General features: G+C 44.5%; 1 protein-coding gene across 1 annotated transcript; it reads left to right on the forward strand.

The window, feature by feature from the left end:
* Nucleotides 1-11355: 11355 nt before the first annotated feature.
* LOC311145486 (sodium-dependent lysophosphatidylcholine symporter 1-B-like) lies at nt 11356-23972 on the forward strand. The gene is made up of 14 exons (XM_084181738.1): nt 11356-11632; nt 13620-13748; nt 14935-15059; nt 18391-18514; nt 18658-18736; nt 18844-19013; nt 19125-19215; nt 19549-19667; nt 19826-19909; nt 20773-20856; nt 20965-21077; nt 21218-21361; nt 22817-22993; nt 23306-23972. Exons 1-14 carry the CDS (start codon nt 11543-11545, stop codon nt 23358-23360), a joined length of 1584 nt encoding a protein of 527 aa, XP_084037864.1. The 5' UTR covers nt 11356-11542; the 3' UTR covers nt 23361-23972.
* The last annotated feature ends 839 nt before the right edge of the window (nt 23973-24811 follow it).

Below are 24811 nucleotides of genomic sequence, written 5' to 3' on the forward strand. Positions count from 1 at the left end.
GCAATATATACTGTATTACTGTTACTATTTGATGCACATGCTACTTCACAATATCATATTGGAACTATACTGTAAAAAGAACTAACCCAAATATATGTTTAGAGGGTGATGGTGCTTGATGGTGCTGTGAACCATCACAAGTATATCTTTGTTGAAGAAGCGGGCTTCAACCTGGCCAATATTCGGCACTGTGGGCGGAACCTCATCGGCCAATGGGCGATAGTCCAAATGCCTGGAGAACGTGGGGGAAACATATCCATGTGCGCAGTTATCTCTGAAGATGGTGTGGTAGGAAGAAGGCTATTACTTGGATCCTACAACGCTGCACACCTCATTGTGATTCCCAATGAAATTGATGAAGCCTGTCAAGGTGAAGGGGTCACCTATGTCGTTGCGTGGGACAATGTCAGGTTCCACCATTCAGAGGTGGTTCAGGCATGGTTTCGGGCCCATCCCCGATTTGTGACCCTATACCTGCCCCCATACTCTCCTTTCCTCAACCCTATTGAGGAATGTTTTTCAGCATTGAGGTGGAAGGTGTACGATCGCCATCCCCATGAACATGCCACCCTCCTTCTGGCCATGGATGAGGCATGCGACGACATCAATGCAGACAAATGTCAAGCTTGGATTCACAATGCCAAAAGGTTTTTCCTGCGTTGCATGATTAATGGGGACATTCATTGTGATGTGGATGAGAATTTATGGACAAATGCTCAAGATAGGCTTGATTCAAATTCATGTGTGCTAAGCGTTCTGTTTTATATTCATTCATTTAATTTGTTTCATATAATTTCTTACATTTCATTACAGACAGTACACCTAGGTTGCAATTATATTAGAAAAATATTTTTTGCATGAATGATTGTAGAGGATGTCTTCATTGATCACACCTTTGATTACACATTGGATAGATATTATGGAAATTATAGATTTTCTGTCAATTTTGTTGGGTAATGTAAGTCTGTTGCCTAATGTGAAAACGGTGTAATCTACTGTAATTTACAGTACTGTAGCAGTTCTAAGGGCGATTTGAAACACCTATCTTGCATTGTTTGCTATTGGATTAACTTGTAGTTAAAACTACTAAATTGAAAAGATATCATTATGTTGTGTTTTGGTGATTAAACCAATGTTCTCATTACATTTCACAATAAACATATATTTTGAATCAATGGTTGTGTGGTAGAGATGTTTACAATCCAAATGAATGCACAATGACAGGTTTTGAATGACAGACTGGCTGCATTACAAGTGTGACCAGTTTGAGTTTTGTACTAAGAGTTGTGAAAATGTACCACATACTTGTGAAAATAGTACCAAAGCGATAAAAAAAAATGAATGTAGGGAGAGAAAATGACATGCATAGCATAGCATTCCATTTACATAGATAATTATACCTATTAAGATGTATTTTATTTTCCCCCATTATTTTCTGAGACATCGCCATATTGGATTGTGTAAAGTAAAACTGCAATTACTGTGAAACTGCCCACTCTCTCAGCCAAGACTTATTTTAGAAATGCCATCGATGTCCAAGAGATGGCGACATTAAGCAATTTTCTTCACTGAGACTGTGGGCATTATTAACAGTTATTCTCAGGGTTGATTTCTCATTCACACTGTCTGACACACTAAAACACACACACGGAGGCACACATGCAAGCTCACGCACGCACGCACACACACACACACACACACACACACACACACACACACACACACACACACACACACACACACACACACACACACACACACACACACACACACGCACACACACACGCACACACGCACACACGCACACACGCACACACGCACACACACACACACACACAGGGACTGCATTAAAGTCTGTTACGTGATAACAGCCCCTCCTCCATAACAACATTTCAGTCCCACTGTCCATTCCCCCTCCGTCCATGTGTGGTTACCCCCGATGCTTCCCTCTCTCTCTTCTGTCCTCTAGATCAGCTGATGTCTGAAATAGAAGTGTTGCATCTGTGGTGTGAGGTGGGACAGGGGGTCGGACCTAACACCACAATAATTACAGTGTCAAACGGTATGCCTCCCATTCTGTACAGACACACACACCACGCTGCTTCTCCATACGGAAAGACTTAGCCTGCGGCACAGAGATCATACCGCATGCCTGTCACTCACTCACTCACTGGCATTTCCATTCAGCTTGAGTTTCCTAATAGAACATGATCACATGAGGAGGAAGTGTATAGTTGACATTGGTGCTCTGAAATCATAGGCTTTGTGTTGACAAGCACCTTACAGACTAGGCCAATGTGCATTCTAGTGTAAAAAGTATAATCCGTGTTGAATAGGAGTCTGAGCCAGTCAAAGAAATAAAAACAAGGAGCCTTCTGCAAATAACGTTACCAAGAAAACCACAGGAGCTATAGGAACACAAGATGTTCCCCTACAAGGAGCCATCCTTTTCATGAAATCATGGTGCACTGGACAGTATAAGGCTTGTCAGCCTACATGGTTACAGCGGGGGTTATACCATTATATAAATATTACGGTAACATGAGTCCCGGTTTTGCGGCGTAGGGTTGTTAGGGAAAGAGGGTGTATGATTTCAGATCCCCACCCCCACCAAGTGCTCCTCAGACTCCTCAGGTTTGAACAGGATGGGCACTAAATACCCGACTCAGGAATAGAAAGCAAGCTGAGGTCTACTGACCAGATCCCCTCACTGAGTTCATCTATCTAGATGGTGTGTTTGGTATTGACCAATGAGGACTGTACTACTTCTTACACCTTTGAGGATCCATTTCCAGCTGTCTCAGCTGAGTCCCGTTATGATTTTTTGCTGTGTCACAGGCAATGGCCAAGGGACCAATAAAAACAGTGACACTCAACTTGTAGATAAGCAGTGACCACATGCTATGTTCTTCTTGACCTCAAATAATGGTGTTTAGGATTGATTTCAGTATAAATTCATGCTGGCAGTGATGCTGCACTATGTACCAGGACCATGTTTATCACAGGTGTGAACAGCTAGTCTCTAGATTCTTCATCAGTGGGTCCTGGGAACACTAAAGTGGAACTAGCTGAACGGTGCTGCCTGTCTCTCAGTTCTATTTATAGACACAGTCATGTGAGACAATGGTATTGCATCTTTCCGCTGACACATTGACTACTGTGGAGACTTGTAATGTATGTAGGATACACTAACACCGAAGAGGGACATGCATTGGCGTGAAATCCTATCAGCGTGTCAGTATGTATCAACATAGGCAATAAAACTCATCCCATTAGCCAAGCTCAAACCCTTACTCAGTTAGGCCTTTGTGTGTAGAGAGGCTTTGGCTTAACAGTGCTTTTTGACCAGAACTGGCGCCTCCGCTTGACAAAGCTTCGCTCCAAAAGATTGTGTTTCGTGGGCATTGGCATAGACGTTAACCTATTAAAGTAAGTACATACATTTTGAAAATGTAAAAAAACGATATATTATTATGACTTTCGATCTGTGGCCCTCACGCCCCTTCTGGCCAAATGCGTGGAAAGGGTTGTCAGTAAGCACCTTACCCTGTCCATAGCAGATCAACTGGACCCTTTACAGTTTGCCTATAAGGCACAGAGGGGGACTGAGGATGCTACCCTGACCTTGGTGAACATGGTGGCTAGTCACCTTCAGCATGCAAAATCATATGCACACATTTTATATATTTATTTTAGTTCAGCTTTCAATACAATGCAAATACACACACTGCTGAAACGACTACTGGACCTGAATGTCAACGGAGGCCTAGCAGGTTGGATCAACAAATTTTTAACTGACCGCCCACAGAGGGTCCTCCTGAATGGGACCCTTTCTTATGGACTGACCCTGAACACGGGGGCGCCCCAGGGGTGTGTCCTTTCACCATTGTTGTTCTCTATCTACACTAATGAGATGAAGATCCAAGGAAACAATGTGAGCCTTATCAAGTACACGGATGACATGGCTCTGGTGGGACTCTTTCTTAAAGATGCTACGTCAGATGGGGACAGCTATTTTAAACAGGCCAACAACCTTCAAGAATGGTGTCGGTCAAGTGCCCTCCACATCACTGTGGAAAAGACAAAGGAGCTGATCATCAATGGCAACAACTTGCCAATGTCCCAACCACTCTCTCTGAACGACCAACCAGTGGAGGTGGTTGAGTGTTTCAAATACCTACAAATTGATGACAAGCTGAGTTTTACAGAGAATGCAGAATGTCTTTTTTTAAAGCAAGCCAGCGCCTGTTTTCAGAAAATTGAAGATCACAATTCCACAATAAAAAAGGGTGAAGGGGATCGGTCTCTAATTTGTCTTTGTTTCTGATTTGTTTCTAAAATGAACATTATCTTTTTGTCCAGTTGTGAGCTCTCCAATCTGTTTTATTTAATTGTCACTGTCACATGATATCAGCCACGTGAACCTATGTTGCAGCTTATCGTAATGGCATGCATCACCAATGCGGCCTTAGGCCTACAGTATGGCTGTTATGATGAGTTTCTAGGGTATCAAGTGATTACGAATGTAAGGATGTACTTAGACACTTTTGATGGGGAGTTCATATAAGATATTTAATATGGTACCATGGTTAGTTATACAGACATAGCCCTGCCTCTTCCAACTTCCTAACTCCAGAACAAAGATCCACTCTCTCTATATATAAACTCTGTTACAAGTCTCTCCACGAACATCTGGTAAACCTCCATGGGCACTCCCATTCTTTGATGTTATTACTCTTTACCCCCAAGTCATATATCCTGTCCATCAATCATTTCTAAGATCAACATTAGTAACCTCCTTTGACATAACGGAATGTAGACTGTGGCAGCAAACCACTTATCTACTAACTCTCCCCTGGTCCACACAATACTATGACATTTACATTTACATTTACATCATTTAGCAGACGCTCTTATCCAGAGCGACTTACAAATTGGTGCATTGAACTTATGATAGCCAGTGGGACAACCACTTTTTTTTATGGGGGGGTGGGGGAGGGGGGGTAGAAGGATTACTTTGATACTATTCCAGGTATTCCTTAAAGAGGTATGGTTTCAAGTGTCTCCGGAAGGTGGTCAGTGACTCCGCTGTCCTGGCGTCGTGGGGGAGCTTGTTCCACCATTGGGGTGCCAGAGCAGCAAATAGCTTTGACTGGGCTGAGCGGGAACTGTGCTTCCATGGAGGTAGGGGGGCTAGCAGGCCAGAGGTGGATGAACATAGTGCCCTCGTTTGGGTGTAGGGTCTGATCAGAGCCTGAAGGTAAGGAGGTGCCGTTTCCCTCACAGCTCCGTAGGCAAGCACCATGGTCTTGTAGTAGATGCAAGCCTCAACTGGAAGCCAGTGGAGTGTGTGGAGGAGCGGGGTGATATGAGAGAACTTGGGAAGGTTGAACACCAGACGGGCTGCAGCGTTCTGGATAAGTTGTAGGGGTTTAATGGCACAGGCAGGGAGCCAAGCTAACAGCGAGTTGTGGTAATCCAGACGGGAGATGACAAGTGCCTGGATTAGGACCTGTGGCGCTTTCTGTGTAAGGTAGGGTCGTACTCTGCGAATGTTGTAGAGTATGAACCTGCAGGATCGGGTCACCGCTTTGATGTTAGCGGAGAACGACAGGGTGTTGTCCAGGGTCACGCCAAGGTTCTTTGCACTCTGGGAGGAGGACACAATGGAGTTGTCAACCGTGATGGCGAGATCATGGAGCAGGCAGTCCTTCCCCGGGAGGAAGAGCAGCTCCGTCTTGCCGAGGTTCAGCTTGAGGTGGTGATCCGACATCCACACTGATATGTCTGCCAGACATGCAGAGATGCGATTCGCCACCTGGTTATCAGAAGGGGGAAAGGAGAAAATGAATTGTGTGTCGTCTGCCTAGCAATGATAGGAGAGACCATGTGAGGATATGACAGAGCCAAGTGACTTGGTGTATAGAGAGAATAGGAGAGGGCCTAGAACTGAGCCCTGGGGGACACCAGTGGTGAGAGCACGTGGTGCGGAGACAGATTCTCGCCACGCCACCTGGTAGGAGCGACCTGTCAGGTAGGACAAAATCCAAGAGTGAGCAGCGCCGGAGATGCCCAACTCGGAGAGGGTGGAGAGGAGGATCTGATGGTTCACAGTATCAAAGGCAGCAGATAGGTCTAGAAGGGATAAGAGCAGAGGAGAGAGAGTTAGCTTTAGCAGTGCGGAGAGCCTCCGTGACACAGAGAGGAGCAGTCTCAGTTGAATGACCAGTCTTGAAACCTGACTGGTTTGGATCAAGAAGGTCAAACTGAGAGAGATAGCAGGAGAGTTGGCTAGAGACGGCACGCTCAAGAGTTTGGAGAGAGAAAAAAGAAGGGATACTTGTCTGTAGTTGTTGACATCGGAGGGATCGAGTGTAGGTTTTTTGAGGAGGGGTGCAACTCTCGCTCCATTGAAGACGGAAAGGACATAGCCAGCGGTCAAGGATGAGTTGATGAGCGAGGTGAGGTAAGGGAGAAGGTCTCCGGAAATGGTCTGGAGAAGAGAGGAGGGGATAGGGTCAAGCGGGCAGGTTGTTGGGCGGCCAGCCGTCACAAGTCACAAGATTTCATCTGGAGAGAGAGGGAAGAAAGAAGTCAAAGCATAGGGTAGGGCAGTGTGAGCAGGACCAGCGGTGTCATTTAACTTAATAAATGAGGATCGGCTGTCGTCAAACTTCTTTTCAAAATGGTTGACGAAGTCATCCACAGAGAGGGAGGAGGGAGGGGGAGGAGGAGGAGGATTCAGCAGGGAGGAGAAGGTGGCAAAGATCTTCCTAGGGTTAGAGGCAGAGGCTTGAAAATTAGAGTGGTAGAAAGTGGCTTTAGCAGCAGAAACAGAGGAAGAGAATGAAGAGAAGAGGGAGTGTAAAGATGACAGGTCCGCAGGGAGTCTAGTTTTCCTCCATTTCCGCTCGGCTGCCCGGAGCCCTGTTCTGTGAGCTCGCAATGAGTCATCAAGCCACGGAGCAGGAGGGGAGGACCGAGCCGGCCGGGAGGATAGGGGACATAGAGAGTCAAAAGATGCAGAAAGGGAGGAGGGTTGAGGAGGCAGAATCAGGAGATCAGAGGGAGAAAGATTTAGCAGAGGGAAGAGATGATAGGATGGAAGAGGAGAGAGTAGCTGGAGAGAGAGAGCGAAGGTTGCGACGGCACATTACCATCTGAGTAGGGGCAGAGTGAGTAGTGTCGGAGGAGAGTGAGAGAGAAAAGGATACAAAGTAGTGGTCGGAGACTTGGAGGGGAGTTGCAGTGAGATTAGTAGAAGAACAGAATCTAGTAAAGATGAGGTCAAGCGTATTGCCTGCCTTGTGAGTAGGGGGGGGACGGTGAGAGGGTGAGGTCAAAAGAGGAAAGGAGTGGAAAGAAGGAGGCAGAGAGAAATGAGGTTAAAGTCACCCAGAACTGTGAGGGCTGAGCCATTCTCAGGAAAGGAACTTATCAAGGCGTCAAGCTCATTGATGAACTCTCCAAGGGAACCTGGAGGGCGATAAATGATAAGGATGTTAAGCTTGAATGGGCTAGTGACTGTGACAGCATGGAATTCAAATGTGGAGATAGACAGATGGGTCAGGGGGAAAAGAGAGAATGTCCACTTGGGAGAGATGAGGATTCCTGTGCCACCGCCGCGCTGACCAGATGCTCTCGGGTATGCGAGAACACATGATCAGACGAGGAAAGAGCAGTAGGAGTAGCAGTGTTTTCTGTGGTAATCCATGTTTCCTTCAGCGCCAAGAAGTCGAGGGCCTGGAGGGTAGCATAGGCTGAAATGAACTCTGCCTTGTTGGCCGCAGAACGGCAGTTCCAGAGGCTGCCGGAGACCTGGAACTCCAGGTGGGTCGTGCGCGCAGGGACCACCAGATTAGAGTGGCAGCAGCCACGCGGTGTGAAGCATTTGTATGGCCTGTGCAGAGAGGAGAGAACAGGGATAGACAGACACATAGTTGACAGGCTACAGAAAAGGCTACAATAATGCAAAGGAGATCGGAATGAAATTAACTAAATATCTGGGAAAGCGAGAGAGCGGGGCCTCCCTCACTTACGTTTCACTGAAACACTCAAATATACATTACATGACATCACTACAATGGCAGTAGTGGCCTTATGGGCATGTGCAATGCACCCTTGTCACACATTGTTTGCTTATTGTTGAATTAACTATATGTTCTCAATTGTATATGAGGTTAACTATAATTTTCTACATTACTTTTTCTGACATATAAAATTGTTTAGTGCATATCCAACCCTTGTATAGTAGGTACAGTACAGTACATGAAAATAAGAAGCTGACAATTTATAGGGTAATTAAAATGTTAAAAAAAGGAAAATAATGGGGCAGGGGGAGCATTGTAATTTTAACTTGTTTATTTACTGAGAATGATTTTAGAATACACAGACAAAATCAGAAAGTCAATGGCATGGAGGAGGGTTGCAGAGATTGGTGGTGTTGATGGTGGGTGAAGAGAGTCAAAGCAACAATTTCCTTTACCCAAAGTACCCATTCATGTGCATTTTTATTTTACCTTTATTTAACCAGGTAAGCCAGTTGAGAACAAGTTCTCATTTACAACTGCGACCTGGCCAAGATATAGCAAAACAGTGCGATAAAAACAACAACACAGAGTTACATATGGAATAAACAAAACGTACAGTCAATAACACAATAGAAAATCTATATACAGTGTGTGCAAATGTAGTAAGTTATGGAGGTAAGGCAATAAATAGGCCATAGTACAAAATAATTACAATTTAGTATTAACACTGGCGTGATAGATGTGCAAATAGAGATACTGGGGTGCAAATGAGCAAAATAAATAACAATATGGGGATGAGGTAGTTGGGTGGGCTAATTACAGATGGGCTGTGTACAGGTGCAGTGATCAGTAAGCTGCTCTGACAACTGATGCTTAAAGTTTGTGAGAGAGATAAGTGTCTCCAGCTTTTTGCAGTTCGTTCCAGTCACTTGCAGCAGAGAACTGGAAGGAATGGCGGCCAAAGGAGGTGTTGGCTTTGGGGATGACCGGTGAGTTGCCTAGAAGTGATTTATAGATGACCTGGAGCCAGTGGGTTTGGCGACGAATATGTAGTAAGGGCCAGCCAACGAGAGCGTACAGGTCACAATGGTGGGTAGTTTATGGGGCTTTGGTGACAAAACGGATGGCACTGTGATAGACTACATCCAATTTGCTGAGTAGAGTGTTGGAGGCTATTTTGTAAATGACATCGCCGAAGTCAAGGATCGGTAAGATAGTCAGTTTTACGAGGGCATGTTTGGCAGCATGAAATAGGAAGCCGATTCTAGATTTAACTTTGGATGGGAGATGCTTAATGTGAGTCTGGAAGGAGAGTTTACGGTCTAACCAGACACCTAGGTATTTGTAGTTGTCCACATATTCTAAGTCAGACCTGCCGAGAGTAGTGATTCTAGTTGGGCGGGCGGGCGGGTGCAAGAAGCGTTCGATTGAAGAGCATGCATTTAGTTTTACTAGCGTTTAAGAGCAGTTGGAGGCCACGGAAGGAGTGTTGTATGGCATTGAAGCTCGTTTGGAGGTTTGTTAACAGTGTCCAATGAAGAGGCAGATGTATACAGTGGGGGAAAAAAGTATTTAGTCAGCCACCAATTGTGCAAGTTCTCCCACTTAAAAAGATGAGAGAGGCCTGTAATTTTCATCATAGGTACACGTCAACTATGACAGACAAATGGAGGGAAAAAAATCCAGAAAATCACATTGTAGGATTTTTAATGAATTTATTTGCAAATGATGGTGGAAAATAAGTATTTGGTCACCTACAAACAAGCAAAATTTCTGGCTCTCACAGACCTGTAACTTCTTCTTTAAGAGGCTCCTCTGTCCTCCACTCGTTACCTGTATTAATGGCACCTGTTTGAACTTGTTATCAGTATAAAAGACACCTGTCCACAACCTCAAACAGTCACACTCCAAACTCCACTATGGCCAAGACCAAAGAGATGGGGGGGTCATATAAATATTTCCTTACATTTTTTTTTACAGGTAACATACCATATATGCCATATAAATGGCATATATCTTCGGTCTTGAAATGGGTATGTTTCATGAAGATTTTCAAGCAAACATCTGCTCCTCACCTGATTGGCCACATGACATTTCCATAAAGTTGAGCAGAGCTTAACACTACGAACACGTTTTGGTACACCAGAAGTACATTCATTTCCAATGGAACGCTGCGTTTGCCTTGCAGCATTGCGTTGCAGAGGCAGTTGCAGTGCGTTCTGTATGGTGCATACATTGGATTTATCGAACGTATGCGTCAAACTGTATGTGTAAACGGGTTGACAGAAATGGTAGCAGAAGTTGAATGTTTAACTTTTGTTGCACACATCTAGATGATGCTGCATACTATTTAGCGCAAAACACAGTTGGTGTGTTCAAAGCATAACTTTTTTTTTTTTACCGCTCTGCTAACAGGTGTGTTGCCGCCCACGTTCCCACAATCCCCCGCACATTTCTCTGCGTGCCCTCATTGAAAATGAATGGGGGCGGACCTTCTGCCGACTCCACGTCTGGTGAAAATGGGCTGGCTCATCCAGTGTTGCCAATTTAGCAACTTTGTCGCTATATTTAGCGAGTTCAGACCCCTCTAGCAACACATTTTCAAAAAAGCGACTAGCGACAAATCTAGCGACTTTTTCTGGTGTTATTGGAGACTTTTGGAGACTCTATGACATGAAAGCACGTATCGTTCTTACTCTTCTCAACGAGCAGCGAGTGCTTTGTTACCCCGTCCCAAAGCACTCACATGCGGCCCAGTCCTCGCGCAGCAATCCCTCCCAGCTGCAGTCAGAACAGGAGATGTTCACCCCTCCACATCCAGACTGCAAATGAATCGCGCATGCGGGAAGCCACCGCTGGCTGATCCCGCCCTGGCTTACATTCAGGGCGGGATGTAAATGTAGGGTGTTTTTTACTCACTGTTTGTCTCTCCCACAACGTTATTCCTCTCTCCTACAGCATCCATCACAATTACATGCACATGGCCAATTATGCAACATCTAGCGACTTTCCTTACTGAGGAGTTGGCAACACTGGGCTCATCAGGATTCCTAAAGAAATTCAAGGTGACAGGTAAATGAGGTGACGTTACCTTCACATCACGCACTCACATGCTCATCTTGGTTGTATATAATCTTATGAGTTACGATAGAAGTTACACTCAAAAAATATGTCTGCCAATATATAGTTGAAATGCAATGTTTTCTTTACTGTAGGCAGGCTACCTTGCATTGAATTCCATTGGCCAAGTACAGCCACGTCAACATATTTGTCCATGAAAGGGTTAACATGACGTCGGGTGCATAGTATTGGAGAGCGTCAATGAATGAGCGATGGAGGGCAAAGACTCGCTGTATCCAACTATATGTCAAGCCAAGGACACCAGCGTACCAAATTGAGTGTGGGACTCAGAGCTCAAACGGCTACTTAGGTTCTCGCGCGGTTTCCAATATTCAGTGAGGAGAATAGAAACAGCAAAGGCTTTTTAAAATAATTTATCGATTTAAAACGATATGGTAAAAGGAGAGGACGCGGAGCAATATGCCGCGGCAAGTCTATTACCAACAAAACCAATAAGTCAAGATGGAATCAAAATTGCCAAGGTAAGTACGATAATTTTAGGCCTATTCATTTGTAGCATAATATATTATCTTCATGTAGGCTATAGATATGAGCAAATTATTATTTGACCAGCAATCTATTAATTTGCAGCACATGGAGGGATATGGGTAGTCTATATTGTAGCCATAGGCGTTATTATAATAGTTTTCAATGCACACAAATTCACTTCAACATTTTAACACTGAAACAGGATAAAATTGAGGCGGGTTTGATATAGCTACGCTATAAAGAAACAGCGAAATTAAGGGTTTTCCCAATGAGACCGTTGTTGTCCTAATTGGCAGGAAGGCATGCGATGCCATTATAGGCTATTGAAATTACTTATATTTCAGTCCTATTTCAAGCGCCAAATAGCCTTCATGGGATAGACATTAACAATGAGTGGCTTATAATGGTGTAATTAATTGTGGCTAAACCATAGATGACATAAATGGACATCATCACACCAAATATTCTCGAGCTTCATCGATGGGGCTTGATTTTCACCACGCTACACCATCTGTCTTGGTGGAGCTGTTCAGAGAAAAAAACTTTACCGGTTTTAGCTATGCATTAGATTTTGACTGAAGAATAATGTTTCGCCATGGTTGTGGGTTCGATTCCCACGCGGGACCAATACGGAAATGTTTGCACTCACTACTGTAATTCGCTCTGGATATGAGCGATTAATTAATGAATAAAATGTTTTTTTTTTAAAGACGTCTGTACGTTTTACTCATGTTCACTGGCATTATGTTTTACTGATGTCCAGTAATATACTGCATGTCTCTATGGGGCTAAGTGATGTGCTGTCACACAGAAAATAATTCTGGATTTCCTTGTACCAGGTTTATTCCCAGTGTGATTGCCAGTGTGTAGTGTTTCGTTTTGTCCCTAGTGCTGGACTTGCTTCTTCAGGTTTAACCTTCTGTCCAGTCCCAGGCCAGTCTCAGCTGCCTGAGGAGCTCAAAGGCTATTCACCCTTCATTCTGCCTGTCAGGGAGGTGCAATGTGTGTCACCTCAACACCATTGTAGAGGTGTCACTGTTATATGGGATTTTCCATACAATTTGTCCTACACATGTCTTTAGGCTGCATTCCTGAAGGCAATATGGGACATAATTCCTGTTCTATGGGGGTATATTTCACCAGGGAAAGTACCATGAATAGGTCAGAGGATAGGTCATGTAAAATCAGGTGTCTGCTCTCAACACTGTGACAGAACGGATGGTGTCAGACTGACTAGATGTTCTTTACATTGATTGGCTGTTGGACTGGGTGTATTTACTCATTGACCAGCAGGATGTGTTTGTGATTGGAAGAATGGGGGTGTGTGCACTCTTGACTGTCCGCTGAATGCTGGTGCCCTCAGCTCAGGCCACTGATGGAATCTCGGAATGCCTGATCATCCCATAGCCAGAGCCAATTGCTGCCTCCGGCACCAGGCGGAGTTGTACAGTGGCTGAACTACAGTGACCTCCCAGTCTCACACCACTTTCTAAACTCGTAGTGGCCCAGACTGCATAGTCAGAGGGATTTAGTGCTAATCTGACATTCAGCGGTGGGGTGAGGAGCGTTGGCCAATCTTGGGCTCACAATGAGACGTTGTTTTACTGGCCGCTGTTGGGCCAGAAGTCTCAGAAATAAGCTGGAGACTCAAAGCGCCAAGTGGGTGAGATTGGCCAGATGTGTGTTTAACTCAACTGAGCAAGCAATCAAGCAATGAACAGAGAAATTATACATGATCAAAGAAGTGATGCTCATACCCAAGTGATGCGGCCAACATTTTGTCAGTTTGTAATACAAAGGTCGAGTTGGATATAGACATACAAAGAGCCTGTATCACAACACACCTAAACTGTGCATCATTAGCAACCCATAAAAGTGCTTTCGCAATATATATATTTTTTTTTACATCTGTATTTAGTGTATAACAAAACATTGTGTCCTATCGTCATGCTATGTGCGTCTTCTCTCCCTATTTCCCAGCGGAGGGATGACAGCGGTCGTCTGTCAGTGTGCAGTAAGTTGTGCTATGCCATCGGAGGGGCTCCCTACCAGATCACAGGCAGCGCTCTGGGCTTCTTTCTCCAGATCTACCTGCTGGATGTGGCCCAGGTGAGTGAGATGGGATTCAGATGGAACCGATGACATCACAAAGTCACTATCAGACCAACTCCTTGAATGCCATACTCCTTGAAGTTTGCAGTTGTCTACACATGCTCAAAACATTTTTTTACCCTTTAGTGTGTGTACTGTATTTTAATACTTAGGATAAAGCTTTTCAACAGGAAAAGTTCAAAAATCACTGGAAGTGTAAGGGTTGGTGTGAGGTGTGACCCAGGTGCGGTGCAGGATAGACAGTAGGCAGTAGGCAGAGATGGTGAAACAAGGATCTTTACTGGTGGTCCCGAAGCCAGGATACAAAATAACGGACTTAACATGATAAAAGAAAGGTGGAGCAAATAAGTCTCCAAAAACAGGCTGACAACCAAAATACGAAATAATAACTATGACTGAAATAATAAAGAAACAGGGAAAACACTTCTCGAGTACCTGTACATACTTCTCAGATCAGACACTTATTAGTACTGCTGAGCATAGAGAAACTAGCAGAGAAAACTGAGCAAGGGAACACAGGGAAGTGAGGGCATAAATACACAGGTGAACAGGTAGACACAGGTGACACCAATAGGATCATGATTAGTCCAGACTGTGAGTGAGGAGTTGCCTAAGGTTGTCGGAGGAGGACACCTAGTGGATCGCTTCGGAACTGCGACCCCCTCCTGTAACAGGAAGACGTCTTTAAGGGCAAGGCCAAAGAGCTGGTATCATTTTAACAGCCTCTGGCATGACTCAACTAGTGAAGCGCATTAATTCTGACTCCCACTGCTTTGCTTTGTCACTCAATTAGCAAGCGATAGACTGTGCACTGTGTGCACTGTGCTCACTGTAGTGCTGTCACTGAATACAACAAGTCATTCAACCAGAGAGCTAATGAGCTCATTGGAATGGTCTTAAACGCCACATTGTTCAGATGGTAATGTTGCCAATGTGGCATGGCCATGTATCATGTCCTAACATGACCTTGGCAACTTTTGAAATGTTGTCTTACAGAGTCATCTTGTTGCTAAGGTGCAATCCAACTGAGATATGGCTCTTTTTTATTTCTGTTTCAATAGTCACTCCTTGCTTTGTGAGGAGAGGTGATGGCTGTTGTCTGTGGTTGTAGTAGTTGTAGTGGTCTGACAGACAATGACACAAATCATTTCTCTTTCTACCCCCCCCTAATGTCTCTCCATAGCTGGACCCATTCTATGCCTCTATCATCTTGTTTGTGGGCCGGGCCTGGGATGCAGTGACCGACCCAACGGTGGGCTTCCTGGTGAGCCGGAGCAGATGGACCCGGTGTGGCCGGATGATGCCCTGGTAGGTGCCTCCGCCTCGGTCACACAGCAGACATCTTACAGCAGGCAGGAATGAAAGAGGAAATGAAAACAAAAGGGGAGGAAATTAAATAAATGAAAAATCAAACGCAAAACCTCTCGTCACGACTAGAGGGAAAATAGTAGTTGAAATTCAAATATGGGCGGAATCGTGACAATGAAGTGGAACAGATTGAATAGAGAGATCAGGCTGTCACTGAATCGCAGTGAAATGCCTAACTTGCTCTCTATTCTACCTCAGTCGCTACCAACTCTATTACTCTATCTCTATCTGCTGTTGGCCATTTTCTGTCTTAGCTTGTTATAGCTTTTACCTTCTCATCTGGGTGCAAACCAGGACAGACTGGAACAAGGCTGTCTTATTTAGCTCCAGTGGACCTCATTTAGTTCTGGAATGCCCAGGTGCTTTTTCTCTTTTTAGTTCTGTGCTGGCACTGCACGTTTCCACCAAAGGCTCTGAGTGCTTTGAAGCCTGTGCCCAAAGAAATTGATCTCTAATTCTTTGCTTGTGCCCCAGATGCCATAAGCGAGACTATTAAGCCTAGTGGTGGGTGACATAGGTCAGGAACGGCAGAGAAAATGAGTGCTTTTGGACTGAGTACAACATCCTAGAATGCCACTACAGCAAAAGTCATCCTCACATCGAAGAACACCAGCGTTGTCTTATTTATAGGTAACGCTATTTCATGGCATAAGTCAGACATTTCAATCATCTCTTAACTGTTTATTTGACATTTTGTTGTAGGGATACCCACAATGGGAGGTATATAACATTGTGTGCTAGTTTTTTGTAAAGAGCAATGACCTTGATGTTGTTAAATACTCTAACACCATCCTATCCCTGCTAACCAGGCTATTTTATATGCCCATGTGGAACTCTATATGACCATGTGGAACTCTATATGGTCAAGAGAAACACTGATCCTTTGGCCTGTGCAGGGTTACGCACAGTAGCACCCCAAGTTATTTAAACCAGAGGGAACATAGCGACCACTTATCTAACATGCTACTGTATATTTTCACATACTCTGATACAAGGAGACAGTGACATTTTGTGGTTGAAATTAATATTTGGCATAATACTGTGACTTGCTAGGAATGGAGTCAATAAAGGAGGTTTATTCATGGTGGTAACAACTGGATGCGCTTGATATCTTAAGGCCCTGGGCATGTGACGTAGGCTGCCTGGTGTGCCTGAACTGCAAGTGTAGAAGGGGTGGGAGAAAACCGTCTTCTCCCTCTCTGATTGGTCCAACCCTCAACACACCACTAGATTTAGGCCAATGGGGTCCTGAGAAGCGTGCATGTGTGTGATCCCAGAATGGCAGTTGGGGAGGGGGCTGGTTGATTCAGAGAGAGGTTACCGCAGGTCAAGTAGAGGGGAGATTATTGGCTGAATGTCGATGTGGTCATTGTTAGGTGGCAGTGTGTGCTTTTTTCTGGCCTGTATAAACCACCACAAAGCCCCCAGCGTGTTCTTATCAGAGCCTGAACACAGACAAGGAGATTTAGATGTCTTCTTCACTGTCAATGATGCATAACTTAACTAAACCTTGACTAAAGCTATTTTCCCTTCTGAATGCCCCAGCATTTTTAATTAGCACTATTAGTGGAAGATATTTTCCCCCAAATTGTATTCCCTAGTCCTAAACAGCCTATGGAATTCTAGACCTCTCTAGAATGTGAATATTGATGTAATACACAGAGAAAATAGAAATCCTTCCTTTTACTTCCATGTAGCCACCTGCCAGACAGATGGATAGCTGAGTGATTCATTTATCAGATTGGATGTCACAAAAATTACATCAAAAGGATCATTGTTGTAATAGAGAGAACACAATGTTATCATAATGGACTCTGATAAGTACTTTAATAGTCTCTCACTGAAGCATTATGATCCTGATAAGACAATGTTGACCTAACTTGAAGAAGCACATTGTTTCTCACAGACAGGTGGTGATCCAGTCTGTTTGCAAAATAAAACCTTGAGCCTTTTCCTCTCTTGTCTCGCCTACGTCGTTGTGTAGCAATGTCGTCACCTCAAGGTTATTGGTGTGGGGCTGCCGTTGTGCTCATGCTGTGAGCTTTGTGTATTCAACCGTAGTGACAGTGTACAAAACACAGACAATCAAGGAGATATCTGACCTCTATTTCCAGTCAGATCAGCCTCTTGACTCTCATTAACCCCATTCAGTCAGCTCATGTAGACTAAGGAAGGAGACAGAGGTGGCTTCTATGGGGCTTCCCCAGTTCAGTGGATGTTGTTTACAGAGGATTGGCCACTCCCATTGACTGGCCATGCGTGAGTGGGGTTGACATGTCGTGTCAGATAAACAAACACGCATTTTCAGTTCAATGAGATGATAGGCCCCCTGGGGACTGTAGGCTCAAACACAGAGGACGAATGGAAAGAAACATTACTTCTTAGAAAGAGATTGTTGTACAGTATTAATGCTGTTGTAGTAATAAGAACACTTGGCAGATGAGCATGTAATGTTACTGTGATCACTGTTCTCAACTGTGTATTTTGCTGAGACCAGTGAGAGGCTGAGACGAACGCCCACTGCCCTGCTGGCATAGAAATGTCTTAGTCAATAGATACTTGTCTCCAAAATACCCTTCCAGCAATGCCCCGACGTCTATTTTTTGAGTGAACTTGTCTGCTGGAAGCCCAGTAGTGGATCCATAGTTCTATGGCTGTTCTGCTACTTTAGCTGGAGTGGATTGGTCTGCTGGTCAGGTGTATTGTGGAGTGAGAGTAGGGTGAGGGACAGAGTGAGGCAGGGTCAGTATGGCGCCACCGTAAGGACAGCCCACCACAGTCTCCCAGGTGGCACATTGCAGAGAGAAAGGCCACACAAAGCCCATTCTGAGCCCATTCTCCACACACAGCCCCAAACAACAGATGATTAAGGGATTATTCACAAAGACCTGCTTTCAATGCAAAGAAAGAAAGAAAAAGGGAGTGTGAGTGTAAGAAAAGGAGAAAGAGAGGGGGTTCAAGTTAGTTACTTTACATCGTTTAAAAAAATCTCAACCCTATGCAGTTAGTGACCCAAACTTTGCTACCACTACCGCCATCGCTACCAGGTGTCACACAGGTGTCACTAACTTACATCTGACAGGGACTCATGGAAATCATCATTGTTGAAAATAAATATTAACTTCTTCAATACTGTAGTAAATTGTGTTTGTATAATATATCACTATAGTTTTCCAGTCACAGAGATGAAATAGACCTACTCAAACACCCACACATTTTAAATGCTCATCCATCATTATATTGTATTGATCCACTCCTGTTTTTCCCTCAGGATCCTCATCTCTACTCCGTTTGCGGTGCTCACCTACTTCCTGATCTGGTATGTCCCTCCGGTGGAGCAGGGGAAGGTGCTGTGGTATCTGGTCTTCTACTGCCTCTTCCAGTCTCTGCAGACGGTCAGTCTCTCCTCTACACAGTCTCTTGTTTTATTAATAAGAAGGGGCACATGTTACAATACATTGTTACTCAATCCCCATTGATTGTTTCTGTAATATGGTTATTGTGCCAGCAATGCTGATTATTTGTTTTCTGTGTGCAGTGCTTCCATGTGCCGTACTCAGCACTCACCATGTTCATCAGCACGGACCAGAAAGAGAGGGACTCTGCCACTGCCTACCGTATGTCAACCTGGACATCTTTATGGTTCTGTAGCATCTCATATAGTTGGAATGTGAGGTCTTCATTCTACTCTTTCTCACGCTCCTCATCCCACTCTCTTGTTCAGGTATGACAGTGGAGGTGCTGGGAACAGTGATTGGCACAGCAATCCAGGGGCAGATTGTGGGCGGGGCGATCGCCCCCTGTCTCCCGGGTGACCTGGATGTCCATGACAACGGTAACTCCACACTGCTGGGGTCAGACTTCAACATCTCCCACATCTCCCTGGATGAAACGGTGAGAGGGGGACCCTAGAGATGGCATGTTGTATAACATGGCATAACACTGTTATAGTAATGTTAGAAGTGGAATTTGACCCTAACCCTGCTCCTCCTGTCCCCCTAACAGAAACAAGCCTACCTCATCGCGTCAGGAGTCATCTGTGCCATGTACGTTCTCTGTGCTGCAGTCCTGTTCCTGGGAGTCAGAGAGCAGGAAGGTGAGAATTTATTAACTGACTTTTTTTATATTTTATTGTCTCTTATAAGAATATCTTTACAATGACATACTTCAAACATAGTTTCTTCTCATATTTAGAGTATGAAAGCTTTCTGCTTGTTATCCACAGGCAAACTTTTCCACTTTCTCTCAACCCGCAAATGTTCCAAGAATTATTTTGTTACAAGTAATTAGGAGAGGGCCACATTTTGGCAGTCTGTAAATGCCATAGATGAGAGATAAGAAAGAACATCAGATAAGTCTTCTTCAGCTGATGTTTGGCACAGTGCACCTAATCAGTTAGATTTAATCGCCATCTTTGTTTTGATCCTAGAGTGTGGGCGTCTGAAGACGGAGCCCATGTCGTTCTTTGAAGGCATGAGGATGGTGATGGGATACGGGCCGTATATCAAACTGGTCATGGGATTCCTCTTCACATCGCTGGCCTTCATGGTGAGTCACACTCATAGAATGGGCTACAGTTAAACACACATATAAACAACCAAACAATTATTTATGACTAGCTATAGGGTGTGTAACCCTGGCGTTTGGTTTTCTGTATGTATATTAGACCTACTTCCCGTGTGTTCAGTGTGTTTACTTCCTGGCAGCTCCTGGAGGGGAACTTTGCCCTGTTCATCACCTACACGCTTGGCTTCAGAAATGACTTCCAGAATATTCTGCTGGTCATTATGGTGAGTGTAGTCTATTTTTCTCTGAGAAAATCAACCCTCCCACTAGAGGCATAACACACATTCTGTACATTAAGACCTGTGCTGACTGAAAGGTCACCTTGTGGGTTAGAGTAATGTCTAGGGGTCCATGGTGTTTCCAGGACCGCTTTGTTTTGTTTTTTCCTCACGCAAGGAGACATGTCGCCGTGGGGATGAAAGGGCACATTTTCAGGGTGAGAGGAGGCGTTGTTGTGGCCCCTGGGAACCTTTCCCCCTCTCACACACTCCATCGACGAGAGAAAGGAGCACAGAGGGGCCTTTGTTGCCCAGGCGATCTGTCAGCACCGCCATGGGAACGGCGCCTTGGCTTTTCTCTCCGCTTTGCCGTTCCCTCGCTTCTCTATTCTGCACCGTCGCCTCTCTACCTGCCTGAGTAGGATCTAGAGCTGCCCTGGCCTGGCCTGGCCACTGGAGCAGGAGATGTGGGAGTTTAGAAAGGTCCTTAATAGCACTGTCACCAGATCTGTTTGTGCTTTAGCCAACTCCTCAAACTGCCATACATGCAAGGCTAGGTCCTTAGATGCTGCTGGTTTTGGTCAGCACTGATGAATTGTTTGATATTTCTCATAGTCCTAGTTGCTCAGCCACTCGCTAATCCTTGTGTGGGCATTTGACACACAGGTTGACCACCCCTCTGTAAGAGGTCAAAGGTCATTTACTCCCGGCAGGGTTAAATAAAGGTCCCTTTCACATTGTGTCCTTCTACCATGACCTTTTAGCCCATCGGTCAGTCTGACCTTTTCTGTTCCCACATTGCCCGCAGTGCTTAGAAATTGTTTAAAAGTGAAATATCTTAATGCTCTTATTTGGTATTTCATTTCTAGCTCTCTGGGACTTTGTCCATTCCATTCTGGCAGTGGTTCCTGATCCGATTCGGGAAGAAGAGTGCAGTCTACATTGGCATCACGGTGAGCAGTGTGTGTTGGTGTGGAGTTTCATCTCAAAGGTGCTGTATTATGGAGCTCTCCCTCTCTCATGCCTCATCTCATGTCTATCCTATGTGTCTCTCTCTGCAGTGGGCAGTGCCCTTCATGATCCTGATCGTCTGTATGGAGAGCAGTCTCATTGTGGCCTATGTGGTCTCTGTGGCAGCGGGAGTCAGTGTGGCTGCAGCTTTCCTCCTACCTTGGTAAGCAGACTACTGAATGTACCTCAGTATACCCATAGCAACCTATAGAATATCTCTATCTCCAGTGTCTCTTTACTTATGTCCAGTCTGTGGTGTGTCTTGACTTTTGGTATCCATTCACATCGTTCCCTGTTTCTCAGGTCAATGCTCCCAGATGTGGTGGATGATTTCAAAGTGAAGAATCCAGACTCTAGCGGCCACGAGGCCATTTTCTACTCCTTCTATGTCTTCTTCACCAAGTTTGCCTCAGGAATATCCCTCGGCATCTCCACTCTCAGTCTAGAGTGAGTTTGTTTTTCTCTCTTGCATGTATTGTACATGATAAACTGATTTTATAAAAACGTAGCATGTTGACAATTTAATGCGCTTAGTTTGAAATCAAACTGTATTTTGCAGGACTCCTAACAGCTTAGTGAAACTTTTGGTCATGTAGTGTATGTGGACACCTGCTCCTCGAACATCTAATTCCAAAATCATGGCCATTAATATGGAGTTGGTCCCCCCTTTGCTGCTATAACGGCCTCCACTCTTCTGGGAAGGCTTTTCACTAGATGATGGAACATTGCTGCAGGGACTTGCTTCCATTCAGCCACAAGAGCATTAGTGAGGTCGGGCACTGATGTTGGGCGATTAGGCCTGGCTCGCAGTCGGTGTTCCAATTCATCCCAAAGGTGTTTGATGGGGTTGAGGTCAGGGCTCTGTGCAGGCAAGTCAAGTTCTTCCACACCGATCTCGACAAACCATTTCTGTATGGACCTCGCTTTGTACACAGGGGCATTGTCATGCTGAAACAGGAAAGGGCCTTCCCCAAACTGTTGCCACAAAGTTGGAAGCACAGAATCATCTAGAATGTCATTGTATGCTGTAGTGTTAAGATTTCCTTTCACTGGGACTAGCCCGAACCATGAAAAACAGCCCCAGACCATTATTCCTCCTCCACCAAACTTTACAGTTGGCACTATGCATTCGTCCGTCGGACTGCCAGATGGTGAAGCGTGATTCATCACTCCAGAGAACCCGTTTCCACTGCTCAAGAGTCCAATGGCGGCGAGCTTTACACCACTCCAGTCAACGCTTGGCATTGCGCATGGTGATCTTAGGCTTGTGTACGGCTGTTCGGCCATGGAAACCCATTTCACAAAGCTCCCAACAAACAGTTATTGTGCTGACGTTGCTTCCAGAGGCAACACTCTGTAGTGAGTGTTGCAACCGAGGACAGGCGCTTCAGCACTCTGCGGTCTGGGAGCTTGTGTGACCTACCACTTCACGGCTGAGTCGTTGTTGATCCTAGGTGTTTCCACTTCACAATAACAGCACTTACAGTCGACCGGGGCAGCTCTAGCAGGGCAGAAATTTGACGAACTGACTTGATGGAAAGGTGGCATCCTATGACCTTGCCATGTTGAAAGTCACTGAGCTCTTCAGTAAGGCCATTCTACTGCCAATGTTTGTCTATGGAGATTGCATGGCTGTGTCCTCAATTTTATACACCTGTCAGCGACGGGTGTGGCTGAAATAGCCGAATCCACTAATTTGAAGGGGTGTACACATACGTGTGTGTGTATTTTCTCAGAAAGGGCCTAAATTCTACTGTAGGATAACTGCGTTTTGAAGATTATCTAGCTTAATTTTCCTCGATTCACCGGACCAGTCATGTGGTGAACAATAACATAATCCACATTTATAATCAAACTGTCCTTTTTCTTCTCTTCTCTCTCTGCCTGGAAATTGTTGTGCAGCTTTGCCGGCTATGTGACCAGAGGCTGCTCGCAACCCGACGCTGTGAATTTAACCCTGAAGGTGCTGGTCTCTCCTGTTCCTGTTGTTCTGATATTCCTGGGGCTGTTTATATTCAAGACCTACCCCATTGACGAGGAGAGGAGGCAAGGCAACCGGAAACTACTGCAGGAGATGCGGTGAGTCAGAGCAAACACACACACACACGATTAGGGCTGATTGGGGGTATCTAAGCCAGACACTCATTGTAATAGAACAGGGTTCATGCAGGACCCAAACTATTTCCTCCTAAGTTAAGCTAAGAGATCCAGTGACCAATCTCTTCACAGGGGGACACTAAACTTAGCTCATTTCTGGCATCTTTCTCTATACCTCAGCAAAATGCAAAGGACACACTTTAAGCCTTAGCCGCTCTGCCATGAATAAGGACCCTCTTGAACAAGCCAAGTCCTTTGTTTCTAACGCTCGGCTGTGTTCCCATTCTGAAACAGGGAGAGCGATCAGGATTCCGAGACAGAGTCCACAGAGCTTGGGAGCGTTGTATAGGAGCCCCGGGAGAGAAGGGCGACCAACCAAAAGGCCACCACTGCCCAGCGTGTTTGCACTGGCAGGCTGGAGTGATGAGGCCACCGGGGAGGCTGGACCAAGATTGTGTGTTTTGGGTTTAACTGGATTTATGGAGGAGAAACCACAGAACACAGGATTCCACAGGCTTACAGAGACCCCTATTGGACACTCTGAGTTATCGCTCTCTCTGTAGAGTACCTACTGTACTATGTATGTGATTTGTGGTACTGGTTTATCTGTCTGTTTGTTTACATTACAAACATTCATTTGGGATTTTTTATCAGGCATTTACCCATCAGCAGCCTTTCTCTGCACTAAAACAAGACTTTCCAATCAGCAGGATGGTCCTCATAGAGGGAAGATTTCAGCATTCATTTTTTAGGGCATATCAGTAACTTGTTCCATCTAGACTGGATTTATATGGTTATGGTTATTTTTGTATTGAAATAATATTCACTTATTTCAAGAGAATAATACACCTCTTTAGGGATGTGGAGAGCACTGTTACAATCTTATCCACTGGAATTATATTTGTGTCTCATGGGGAAAAGATAAAAGGAACCTTGTAAAATAAACTCTAACCTTAATGAACTCATTGACATTGCCAATAATGTGTCTGGATTTCAGACTTACTATATTTAGGCTAGCTGAATTCTACCTTTTATAATTACTGGCTTAACAGCACGTCTTGTACAGTTGTACTTTGTAAACCTTGTAGTTGCAAGAGATTTTCTGTATAACAGTTTTAACTTAATTATATTTGGTAAAAGTTGTTTCTCCCCCACGATACTAAGACTTTCCTTAAAAAGCAGAGTCTTTCTTGGCGAGTCCAAAGGCTAGTGGGGAGGCTTTCTAACAAGTGACTATCTCTGTTAAAGTTAACAACTTATCTCACGCCTAACTTAATGTTTGGACATCTTAGAGGCCATCTTGGTCCAAAGCACAGAATTTTCACTAACTATTAAAACTAGTTATGTTTTGATGAAAGCACACAGTACTAATTTGGCAATAATCATTACAGATTAATCAAATTCTATATACACTCATCTGAATATGGATGTGCACATTTTGTACAGTTGTGTGTGCGCGCATGTGTGTGTGTGTGTATATATATACACAGTATATAACGTGTGTTTGTGGGTTTCGTTGTATGATCATCAGAATGATTAGGTGACTGTCATCACATGATAGGCTGATTTTGAATTTCAAAAATCTTTAACTTGTTTACCTTATTTAGAAGTCTTGTCTAAAGATAATGTGTCAGTTGAGGCTGTGTCCTGATCTTATGCTGTGTGCAGTGTGACCAACAATCAGTTTTAATGTTTGTATGAATCTTTTTGATCAGACCAAAGCCAAGTTTTCTATTTATCAGACAAATCAATATTAAGAACAAATGTTTTTTTACTCTTGAATGTCTCAAGTACTGTAAT

The sequence above is a fragment of the Coregonus lavaretus genome, assembly GCF_964263955.1.
Source record: "Coregonus lavaretus genome assembly, chromosome: 18".
In the NCBI taxonomy this organism is placed as follows: Eukaryota; Metazoa; Chordata; class Actinopteri; order Salmoniformes; family Salmonidae; genus Coregonus; species Coregonus lavaretus.

What these genes read in the sequence shown, in the direction of transcription:
- LOC311145486 (XM_084181738.1), top strand. Translation starts at nt 11,543, where the DNA reads ATGGTAAAAGGAGAGGACGCGGAGCAATATGCCGCGGCAAGTCTATTA. An exon ending in ATGGAATCAAAATTGCCAAG is followed by an intron (nt 11,633 to 13,619) that starts GTAAGTACGATA and finishes CCTATTTCCCAG; the next exon opens with CGGAGGGATGACAGCGGTCG. An exon ending in ACCTGCTGGATGTGGCCCAG is followed by an intron (nt 13,749 to 14,934) that starts GTGAGTGAGATG and finishes GTCTCTCCATAG; the next exon opens with CTGGACCCATTCTATGCCTC.